This window comes from Cottoperca gobio, chromosome 5 (assembly GCF_900634415.1).
Source record: "Cottoperca gobio chromosome 5, fCotGob3.1, whole genome shotgun sequence".
In the NCBI taxonomy this organism is placed as follows: Eukaryota; Metazoa; Chordata; class Actinopteri; order Perciformes; family Bovichtidae; genus Cottoperca; species Cottoperca gobio.
In genome coordinates this window covers 6788264-6799678 of record NC_041359.1, presented here as the reverse complement: position 1 = coordinate 6799678, position 11415 = coordinate 6788264, and the positions used below count along the sequence as shown (strand labels likewise).

The 11415-nt window shown below is 41.8% G+C and overlaps 2 protein-coding genes across 3 annotated transcripts; one reads left to right on the top strand and one right to left on the bottom strand.

Annotated features, from left to right (window-relative positions):
- Positions 1-3908: 3908 nt before the first annotated feature.
- Positions 3909-11333, bottom strand: mafbb (v-maf avian musculoaponeurotic fibrosarcoma oncogene homolog Bb). 2 transcript variants are annotated; one of them, XM_029431192.1, is made up of 4 exons: positions 11196-11333; positions 10821-10956; positions 10598-10707; positions 3909-5459 (listed from the first exon to the last, which is right to left on the bottom strand). In XM_029431192.1, exons 3-4 carry the CDS (start codon positions 10655-10657, stop codon positions 4521-4523), a joined length of 999 nt encoding a protein of 332 aa, XP_029287052.1. In that variant the 5' UTR covers positions 10658-10707; positions 10821-10956; positions 11196-11333; the 3' UTR covers positions 3909-4520. The 2 variants fall into 2 exon arrangements, with proteins under 2 accessions (XP_029287052.1, XP_029287051.1); XM_029431191.1 differs by having other exon boundaries at positions 10598-10704.
- LOC115007990 (DEP domain-containing mTOR-interacting protein) lies at positions 8480-10965 on the top strand. Its single transcript, XM_029431189.1, has 9 exons — positions 8480-8559; positions 8665-8843; positions 8961-9084; positions 9274-9452; positions 9638-9847; positions 9928-10062; positions 10174-10244; positions 10614-10718; positions 10840-10965. The coding sequence occupies exons 1-9, from the start codon at positions 8480-8482 to the stop codon at positions 10963-10965; spliced, it is 1209 nt and encodes a 402-aa protein (XP_029287049.1).
- Positions 11334-11415: the final 82 nt, after the last annotated feature.

Here is an 11415-nt window from a genome sequence, read left to right as displayed (position 1 = left end):
CATGTCCATGGAGACGTCTGTGTGCGTGTGTGACCGCTGCATGATTCACGGTGTCACAACTGCGCGCAGAAACGACTGGACATCCTGAACGGAAACCACAGTCGTCGAAGCTGCGTTTTCCAACGACACACAACCTAACACTCTCACAAAGAGTCACTTGACTGGACCCTCATATAGGAAGTGAAAGAGGAAGCCCCTCGTCCATCCTGTCCTCCATCCAAATCTCTGCTCTGTGCTTCACGTGAAGCCACTCTTGTAGACGATAAGAGCCTCTATTGTTGCAAAACAACGGGTTAAAGAGCTGGCTGAGGCTGGAAACGGCTCGCTATTGGGGGTCAAACGTCTCGTCAGTTGACATTTAGCCACAGGAGATTAGTGCCAATCATTAATGTGAATGCAGAATTCGCTGATTGATCAATGGGGTTTGTTTGAAACAAATGAATATTTACTCAGCGGATTCTTATTTGACAGGCCATTTTGTATCTAATCTCTGACAGTTTTCCTGACAGTGGGTCAGGAGCTCTGCAACAAGATACTCAGTGTTTAGACAGTCAAGCTGGGCCAAACCAACACTGTCCAAGAAGATGGCTATGATATCACAGATGGAAGTGGTGAGTGGTGTTTGACCGTGGGGTCTGCTGGCTCGGCCTTCCCTCATGGCTCGAGGCCTCTGGCTGTGTTCATTGGTGACAGTGTATGCAGCCTGGCAGCCTGCATTCCTCTGCCTCTCCCCACACAATGGTGAGTATCTGCAGCATTCCTCTGTCTGTGTCCACTGTCTGAGACGCAGCCAGGCCTTGGCAAACCCCAGCACTCAGCCAAGAGGTTGGCAGCACGTTTAACAGATTCTGATGGACACGTTTGAGTGTTTTCACTGAACGCCAGCCATCTATAGGCGTTATTCATTGTGTAAGAGTGTGTTGCAGTTACATCTAGAGTGGACATCTTAGTCCCAATGTAATAAAAAAGGCCTCTGCAAAAGAGATTTTGAAATAATTTAGGAGATGATGATGCTTCCTCTTTAACCTGCTTTATCATCTTGTTTTTTTCCGTGCAATCGTTCCTTCTCTCCATCTGTTTTTAAAAAATGCAAGCATGTCTATTCTAAATCGTTTTCACTGCTCTTTATCCTTCTCCAGCTATTTTTCTTTCTCTCTTGTTCCGATGCCACAGCCGTGCAGACACCTTTCCCTCCTGCTGACTCAGTAGCCAGCCTCAGGCGCTGTGGGCTCGGGGTGTTGGTGGCGGGGAGGAGGAGGGAGGGAGGGTTAGGAGGGAGGGAGGGAGGGAGTGGGGGTAGTGTGAGGCTCCCACATCAGGCCCACCAGCCTATCGCATGCGAGGAAAAAGAGCTGGCTAATCGTTTCTACAATGGCACCCTGCACACTGTCACACAGCACCACAAACTGCTCTCCTCGCCAACACTTCTACTGTATTATTCTGCCGTTGCTTAGAAATCCTCATGTGATGCATGTAAGTGCGCAAACGTATCGCGCCGAACAAAGAAATGCACTGTTTGAAAACCACACCTACTAAAATACATCAGTGCATGCATGTAAAATATATGCAAGTATACACATACATGCAAACCGTGCACCCAGTTTTCACCAACATTGCATTTGCAAATATACACTTACACTTACGGTTAGGGCTGTGTGATACGGAGAAAATCAAATATCAGGATATTTTTCATCAAATACTTTGATATTGTAGGGTTGACTATTGGTGCTTCCACAAAATATTTACACAATGAGATTCTTGATAAATAACCACCAGTTATGTGGCTATAAAGACTAAGTGGGTAAAGGCACAAATCACCACATTACTATATTCAAAATCTAAGACTATTTCTAGTATATATACACACATATATACACATATATATATATATATATATATATATATATATATATATATATATATATATATATATATATATATATATATATATATACACACATATATACACATATATATATATATATATATATATATATATATATATATATATATATATATATATATATATATACACACATATATACACACATATATATATATATATATATATACACACATATATACACATATATATATATATATATATACACACACACACACGTCGAGCTCTACTTAATGTAGCCTAGTTCAACCTAAATTGCTGTAGTATTTTGGAAGGGTTTAGTTTTTGTTGAGCACTCAGTGGTTTAATATTTCACCTAATTGTGTCATTTACAAATTACATCAAGACATGTAAAATTGTATTTGTTGGGAGACAAAAAAAAGAATAAAAAAAAAAAAGTAAACTAATTTAATCACAAGATTCTTTAATAATACCCGATGGTGAGTTGTACTTTGTGCACAGCAGTCATCTGAGTGGGTTTACTGTTAATGACTATATTTTATGAGTACACTTTTAAACTAGAAGAAAATTGAACTGTGCCTGTAAACAAAGTCTTGTGCCATATAATAAGAGCTACTGATTAATGAGCCCGTCCCAATAACATTAAAATATAGAGGAGTATTATTCATTGCCATAACCATCTGGTTTATTTTCTGCTACATCCTTGATGTTCACAAACGCACTCATTTACGTCATGTACTCCCGGTGCAGCGAGCCGACCTTCAGGGATTCGGCCTGTTTTCAGAAAGGAGAGTGTTTTTGCACCTGTGGTGTGATTTTAGAGCTGCTTTGAGGTCAGAACTGTCATGGGGTCACACATGAAAAGAGAACCTGGTTTCCAGGCTAAAGGGTGGTGCCGTTAACAGAGCCACCTGCCCAACTCTCACTAAGGGGGGGAAAAGTGAGAAAGTCTCCTCTGACAGTGAAAACAGAGATTTTCAGCACAGAGGCTATAAACTCCATTTACAATGTGACCACTTATCACACATTATTATCACAATGGCCTTGGAGCTATTACGGTCATCCAAATATTATTGTAGTCCTGAACTGAGAATAATCTGTTGTGAGGAAATTTGCTAGAGGATTTCAAAATGTAGCAGGAGAGAAAACAAAACATATCAAGTAAAAAAAAAATCCTCCGGAGCCGGGCCAGAGGAGCGCGGAGCAGCAGTGTGTGCCGACGTGGTTGTTGTTTCTCTCTTCCTCTGTTAATGAATGCAGAGGTGTTTGTCTGAGGAAGAGAGCAGAGGGGAAGCCTGATTTCCACTCCATTTTATCTGTGCCCCACAGCCCCTGCCAGTCAGGCCCCTGTGCTCTCACATGCCGGGGTCCCACAGGAAGCAGCACTCCATGAAGGGCAAAGGTCAGGGAAGGAGAGAAAGCCACTCGGCCTTTCATTCACCACCAAACCAACAACTACACAACACTGTGACTCCGTCCTTTGGCCGTCTTATAATAATAATACTCATGACATGATAATGAAGTAACATGACTTCTTGAAACTCACACTGTAAATGTATATGTATTTAAAAACTGTATAGGGTTAAAGTTTAATTTTAGAGTAGAAAGTTGAGGGGATGTTTTTGTGCTTGTAGTCTTAGCATTGACACGGCACTTAAATTAGTCAATTTACTTTACATTTATATATATATATATATATATATATATATATATATATATATATATATATATATATATATATATATATATATATATATATAAATAAATGATTTACTGTCTGAAGGACTTCAATGTAATCATTATATATAATATGCAATTGTGTATTTTATTTGATGGATTTAGGAATTTAAAAGCATTTCTTCTTGATGTATTGTTTGTCTTTTGTATTGAGTTTTGAAAACGTCGGAATAGCTTTCATACGTATAACAAACTACAATTCTTGTACTTATGTTGGATTACAAACTTGAAAGGAAATTGTGCATGTGAGGTAAATATTTCACTGTGTGGACGTAAGATAGTAATTCTATCAGCAGATGAGACACAATTTTTTAAAAAGTCACAATAGGTTTATTGATCCATAGCAAATTAAAAACAGTGGATGAAAAACAACAATTTGCATAATCATATATTATCTTAAAAAGAAAAGCAAATAAGGAACACGTCTGTCCAGCAGAATCAGCTTCATAAAAAATAATAAAAATGTCATTTTTCTAGCGTAATTCTTTTCAGTAGCCTAGGTTTTTCTATTTTAAGGAAGCATGAACACAAAATATAATTGAAGCTACACAAACTAAGTAAAGCAAAGAAAATCACCAAAAATGAATATTGAGGAGTAACTGAAGCAGAAGGATTAAAGTTGCATATGAATAAAAAGGGAATATTCTCTGATTTCAAGTATCTCCTTTCAGACAAAATACAGATATGCCTGTATAAAATAAAAACATCTCATACATGTCCTGCATGCATGCTTCATTGTAATTTTCCATTCATAACTTGTTGCCTAGTTGTATCTATTACAATTATTTGAGTGATATCCTTATGTCCAACATTAATTACAATTTGAAGAGTCCATGGGCCTGTGTGTTAAAGAGCAAGGCGTTCTGTCAACATAATGCCTCCGCCATGGAGAAGAATCAGTTCTGCGGGATTAACAAACTCACATTAAATACTCGGGTGAGGAAGGGTTGTCACTGGTAGACCCAGTTTCGTGGTAACAGTTTGCACCGGACAGTTTCTCACATTTAAGTTTGTATGCATCCCTCTCCCGCATCAGTCTGTTTAGTTCATGTTTCAGCTGCTCGACCTGACCAACCAGGCTGGTCTTTTCGTGCTCCAAAACGTGTTTCTGCTGCACGCGCTTGTAACGGCAGGACTGTGCGTAACCTCTGTTTTTCAGGGTCCGGCGCTTCTGCTTCAGACGCATCACCTCGTCCTTGCCGAGGCCTCTGAGGAGCCGATTGAGCTCCCTGACGGACATGGACACCAGCTGGTCGTCTGAGAAGTGGCTGTCGGCGTTGGATCGCCGGTCGTGGCGGCTGTGCTGGTGGTGCGCACCGAGGACCTGCTCGTCATCCTGCGACTCAGAGGAATCGCACCCCATGTCATCTTTGAGATAGGGGTCTTGGCAGTGACTGCCGGGAATACCTTGCATGTCGGGGTGACCCGGGAGTCCCGGGTAGTGCTGGACAGGCTCGTTGAGGTGGCCGTACCCTTCGTATTCGGCTTGGAAAGGGGGCTGATGGTGGCCGTGGGGCACAGATGGGTGTCCCTGCTGCGCCGTGGCGCCGATCAGGGCCTCCATTGCGTCCTCGGGTGTCAGACCGAAAGCCTGAGGGTACATTTGCTGAGGGTAACCCCCGTTGTTGGGTATCCAGAACTGGTCACCCCCGGGGTTATTTCTCTGCTCGCTTGGATTGAGGTTTGGTGACGAGGGTACCGAGTTACAAGGTGTGCTGCCAGGGGTGGAGGAAACAGAGTCAGGTCTCTGGAGCTGGCTGCATGGCCCGACGAAGGAGCGGTCCATCCCCTGCATCGCCTCCTTCTTTACGCCGAACTTCATCAAGTCGAAGTCGCTGACGAAATCCATGTTGTTTTTCTGCAGTCCCAAATGTGAATTTGCCTCAGCGGACATATTAACTGACAAAGCAGGTTTCTTCAAAGAGCTACTAATGTCCAACGCTATTTCATACAGTCAGCGAAAGCGCGCTGACTTTCGAAAAATGGCAGTAATTCCAAACTTTGATTTCAGCTCACAAGGAAAAAACACATGCGTGCGTAAAAAGCCTCCCAAACTCTGTGCGAACTGGTGATTCTGCACCGCGCAGCCTCGCTGTTCGGCTTCACTCACCACACACTACAAGTCCACACGGATGCCAGCGGACTGGACGCACCTCTGCCTGCTCAGGAGAAGCGCACTTTCTTCATAAAGCTGCATTGGCATGATGTCACGCCTTCCAGGCTACACCTCCACGCTCCTCTCCAATGAAAACACGCTGAGGAGGGCAATTTGCATTAAAGCTGCTACGAGTCTGTCCCCACGAGCTTTTCGTGACGATCATTTGACCAAAACCTATAAATGCCTGCACATTTTCTTCTACAATATGTTTTTTTCCTGTTTGACTTGTCCTCCATTTTATATTCAAGCTTGATTATCACAAAGGCCTTTGTTTGGATGTATTATTTGTTCAGAACCGTTATAACGCCCGGTCAAATACCTACGCATCCAGAATTGTCTAGGCAGTACTTTTATTGTTTATCAAGCAAATCCACTTCAAAGCCTACTTTAAATATATATTAAACTCATTTAATATCATTTTCTTTTAGCCTTAATTTGGTTTCTATTTATATCTGAATCTGTGGTAATTTATACATGGATATTTCACTTAAACAACAACAAAAAGGAGGCTGGAAGGCTGTTCATTTGACACTATTGTGGTCGCTGTGCTCTTTAGCTCACAGGAGAACACTGACACCTTGTGGCCACTACCTTACACTGCGGAAGTCCCAATCTCAATATCCACTCATAGCCCTTAAATCTAAACCCTCACAGATTTACATAAGAGGGAGCAATTGTATATATGTGGCCAGTAAACTGAGAAGGGCAAAGCATCCCACCAGGAATCATGAGCTCCCTGAAAACAGCTCTAATTCCATTTCTTTTTTGTGACGGAGTTAGCTGAAAGGCTAGTTTTTTTTTTGTTTTTGTTTTTTAATCGCCAGTCCCAGGTCATGACCATCTCTGACACAATAAAAAAACCTGGCCTGTTCCAGGATGTGCTGTCTGATTCAGGGATGTCACCCCTAGCGGTGTCCAGAAGTGACACAGCTGCACAGGATATCAAAGGGTTAATCGACGTTCCTGCCCTGAGGTGACCCTCTCAGGCAGTGCTTACTCCAAAGATAGCGAAAGGTTCACTGACAAGATAGAGGACACGAGCCAAAACCAATAGAAAGTGCTGTCGGAGGATGCACAGGCATTGTTCCAGTCAGTTTTCGTCGCTGGGAATAAAGGAAAAGAGGAGACAGTTTGACTGAGCAAGGATGGCTCTGGGACACGTATTAGGATTTATGTCAGCATGGCTTGGGGGGAGTGTATGTGGTATAACTTATGCTAATGATAAGATGCTAACAGCCTAAGTGCACCAGCAGACACTCAGATCATATTTCGCCACAAAAACATATGCAGTAAAACAGTCACACCTCCAATTTGTTTTTATTTCTACACTCTAATATAATCAATAATAGCCATATAGCATCGACAGCTCTTGGAAACAAGGCTTCACTTTATTTGCAACCCAGAACTGAGACCATTAAGTGGACATGTATATTAATTTGATATTAATTCTGTGTGCCAACCCACATACAAACTCCACCAATCATGTAGCTACTTTATAGGTGGTTAGAATTGGGGCTAAATGTAGTTGGGCTTTAGATCGGCCAATTCTATTACAGTAAGCAGGATTTATATGCTGCCTGAGAGGCTGGAAGCACGGATGCTGCTTTCACATCCCACTTTACATAACCTGCGTTACCATCGATTAAGAAGCTGATGTAGAAACCACATTTAATAGAAGACAACCACTGGCATTTTTCTGCTGTCAAATGACGATCTTTTAAATTATGGATGCACCGATACGGATATCGTCGATAATGGGACCGTTCTATTCAAACATACAGTATGTTTATATACTATGTATATTACATACTGGAATTTCAATTCTTGTTTAAGTTTTTACAATTTTCTTGCTGCAATGAAAGGGTTACACTTGAATTGTAATTCCTGTTCATTTTGAAGATTTTTTACCAAGTTGATGGTGAACTGTTTATTATTTTATTAGTAAATAACAATTCAGTAACTTTATACTATGTATTTTTACATTACATTTTGTTTTCCAAAGTTAGAAAAGCAATATCAGTATTTGTTGCCTAACACATAAAGGAATGATTCTAGTCACTTTCACACAGCGAGGAATACAGTTTATTAATTTAACACTGGTATCGGATCCGTACCCAAAGGCAGGTATTAATATCGGGACAAAAAAAATCAGATCGGTTCATCCCTATTTAAAATGTGACCTCCTTCAAGTTCATCCAATGCTAGAAGGCGGACACATAACAGAGGGTTTTCTAGGAAGCTGTAACATCCATAGACATCCCAGATAATCCAGAGTTTCGTTCCATTTTGTGTTGCAAAACACAGCCGGCATCACATCATCTATCAACTGGCTGAAGCTGGCCGATTAGCACCATGAAGGGAATTAGCAAAGGGTTATCATGTGGATATCAACAGTATTCCACTTGTTTCTAATGTGACTACTGGACAAGTCAAAGATGTCCTATGTACTGTCGAAAACAGCCAACAAGAAAACCAGTGATTGCTTCGGCCTTTCGAATAAGAGAAAACATAAATGGACAGTTTTCTTTCGGTGGATGCATTCTGCCTGTGGCATCCCTGACAGAAATGCACCATGTCTTGGTCTGCCTTTCCTTCTGTATACACAACATCTTTCCCACATGGCAATTGGGGTTCTGTGTGCTTCAACGGCTATTTTGTAAACACAAAGAGCCATAACTGAGAGTTAGCTTCACTTACCTTCCAGTCCACATATAACAAACATGGAGAGGACAAGCAGCGTTAGAAGGGCCATGGCCAGGCAACATAAAGGAGAAGTCATGATTGCTGGAGAACAACTCAGGTACAAAGAGAGATAAGGGTGGGGGTATGACATGTCTATGGACAGGCTTATGGGAGATTCAAGGTTTAAGGTTAAACATATGTCTGATTTGAACTTAATTTCAAGGTTGAGACTACATGATGGAAAACTGATCAAGGACCGACGCTACCACCTGCGCACCTATCCGAACTGCTTTGTGGCACAGGAACTTATAGACTGGCTCGTGAGCCATAAGGAAGCTCCAGATCGAGCTACAGCTGTCTGCCTCATGCAGCACCTCATGGATCATGACATCCTTCACCACGGTAAGAAGCAAGCAACAGCACAAGTTTCAGAAAGGGGATATTGGAAGACCTTGTGTTTTCTATTGAAGCTTTATTAAGAGACCCACTCATTAAAAACAGTGCGTTACCTTTTCTTAGTCTGTGACAAGAGGTCAGTATTAAAGGATGCCAAACTGCTGTACCGGTTCCGCAAGGATGACGGCACATTTCCCTTCAATACAGAGGTGAAAATCTTCATGAGAGGACAACGTCTCTTTGAACAGTAAGAGCTGCTGTTTGTTTTGTGCTGGGCTTTTCTCATGACATTAAGTGTCCTGTCAACCAAAGCTGTGAGCACATACACACACACACATATTGGTAATTTTGCATTATATGCTCCTTCCAGTCCTTTTCTAAAGTAATTAGCATGTTATGACGCATGTGATCAGTGTTTTCGTATCCGTTTCTTCAGTCTAATAGGGGACAAGAACTCCATTCTGCAGTTAAGAGAGGAGCATGGTGTTGTATATCAGCGCACTTTTCCTGGCTGCCAGTTGATCGACTGGCTCCTTCAGAACGGAGAGGCAGAGAGCCGGCGTCGGGGACTGGAGCTGTGCCGCACATTGCAGGAGCATGGCATCATTCAGCACGGTGAGGGGAGTCTTCACTTGCCCTTTGATGTATAGAACCAGGACTATCAGGGGCTGCTGGCAGTGGGTGGCCAGCATTTCAATCTAAAACACAAACACTCATCGACTACGTCTGAAAAAGTCCATTACATCTAAAATGTGTTGTTTTGTGATCGCTCTCTTTCTCTTTCCCGCTCCTACCACTAGTGGCAAAGAAGCATGACTTCTTTGACAGTGGACTGCTGTATCAGTTCTGCATCAATTTTCGCCGCAGACGCCGTCTATCTGAACTGTTAGATGAAAGTGAACAAGACAACGAAGCTGTGGCGGTGTCGACTCAACAGGACAACCATCCTGACAGTCCATTTGTTCTGCACAAAAGCTTACCTCAGGAGGGCAGCAGTGCTTTCCAGTCTGGTAAAAAGAAATGCTCTTACTGTTACACACTTGTGAATGCTAATTATCGCATAATGATGTTACTACTAATTTAATTACAGTGGGGTCAAGTAAAGATCTGAAACAAGTTGCCAGTGGGCGTCGAGGCAGCTTAAATTCCCTTCAGCCTCACTCTGCGGGATTTCCACCTTTTGTCCAGCTATCTTCAACTTCGGTTAGATGTAATCCTAAATCAGGCAAGTGTGTAATTAATATTTATGTGACTGATGTTTCAAAATATGTTATAATGAGGTCCAATGAAAATGGAAAATGGTGAATGTGTTTGAAATGTTTTAATACTTTTTCAGTACTAAGAAGACATTTTACATGTGACGAGTTATTGGCCCCTGGTGCTCCTTTCATGAAGAAAGTGTTGACGGTGAGTTACTGTTATGACTTAATCAGGAATATCTAAGAGCTTATATTTGAGGCATCTCTCGGATTTCAACAGCATTACTTATGTGTAACCTGAACAACATTCCGGTAACAAAACTAGAATACTCCTTTCAAATGTAAACTTACCTGGGGTGAGGTTTTACCTACAAGTTCTGTGATGTTAATACAAAACCACCCTTATCTACTTAAAACAAATCATTAACATACGTAGGCCCCTTTATAGTTTGCTTTTAGAAACAAGACACAACACATTCTTTGAGCGATTATTTTTCCAAGTGGATTTATGAAGTTGTATATACATTTCATTTAATTTCTACACAGTGTAATGTAACTCACCCTCCTGCCATCACAGGTGATAGGAGATGCCCTGGCCTGGGGCTTTGTTGTCAGAGGCATGGCTCCCTGTTATGTGCAGGCGGTTGACCCTGGAAGCCCTGCAGCAGCTGCTGGAGTTAAGGTTAGAGATCTGTTACCCACATGGCACTGAAAATGGAAGTGTAACCTCAAAACAGTTTAAAAGCAGCTTATATTTGACTCAGAAAAAATAAGACATATGTACCTCTCCTCATCTTCTTTAGGTGCGGCAGTTTGTGTGCCAGGTGAATGGACAGTGTGTTCTCAACCTGGACTACAGGACAGTCACCAGGCTGGTAATGACTGGGCCTCTCACTGTGGTACTGGAAGTTATGGAACCACTGGAATGATAACAACAACAACTGTCTCGCCCTTTTTCGGAAACAACTACATTTGCTAGAACTGAAAAATACCATTTGTGAAATGTTCATTTCTAGAGTAGAAAAAATAACATGGTTATCTTAGTTGCAGGAAGAGTAAGTAAACTAAAGGGTTGTGGCTGTAGTGTTCTCATGAACCCATTTTCCGAGCGTAACTGAAAATAAAACATTGTATTAATACGATCACAATAAATACTAACTTTTGGACATCCAGCCCCTGCCCAGCTCTCTGCTACGACTTCCGTCTTTTTGTCGTCGCCATTTTCGATTGAGAGTTGGCTCACTTGTAGTAGATAGCGTTAGCTAGCAGGCTGGGCTGCAACTACAAGACTCATTTCCTTTACTTAGAGGACACTGGGTGGTCCTGGCCGCCGTCATTTTTGGAGTCTACTGTTTTCATGAGATGTGCACCACTCTGTC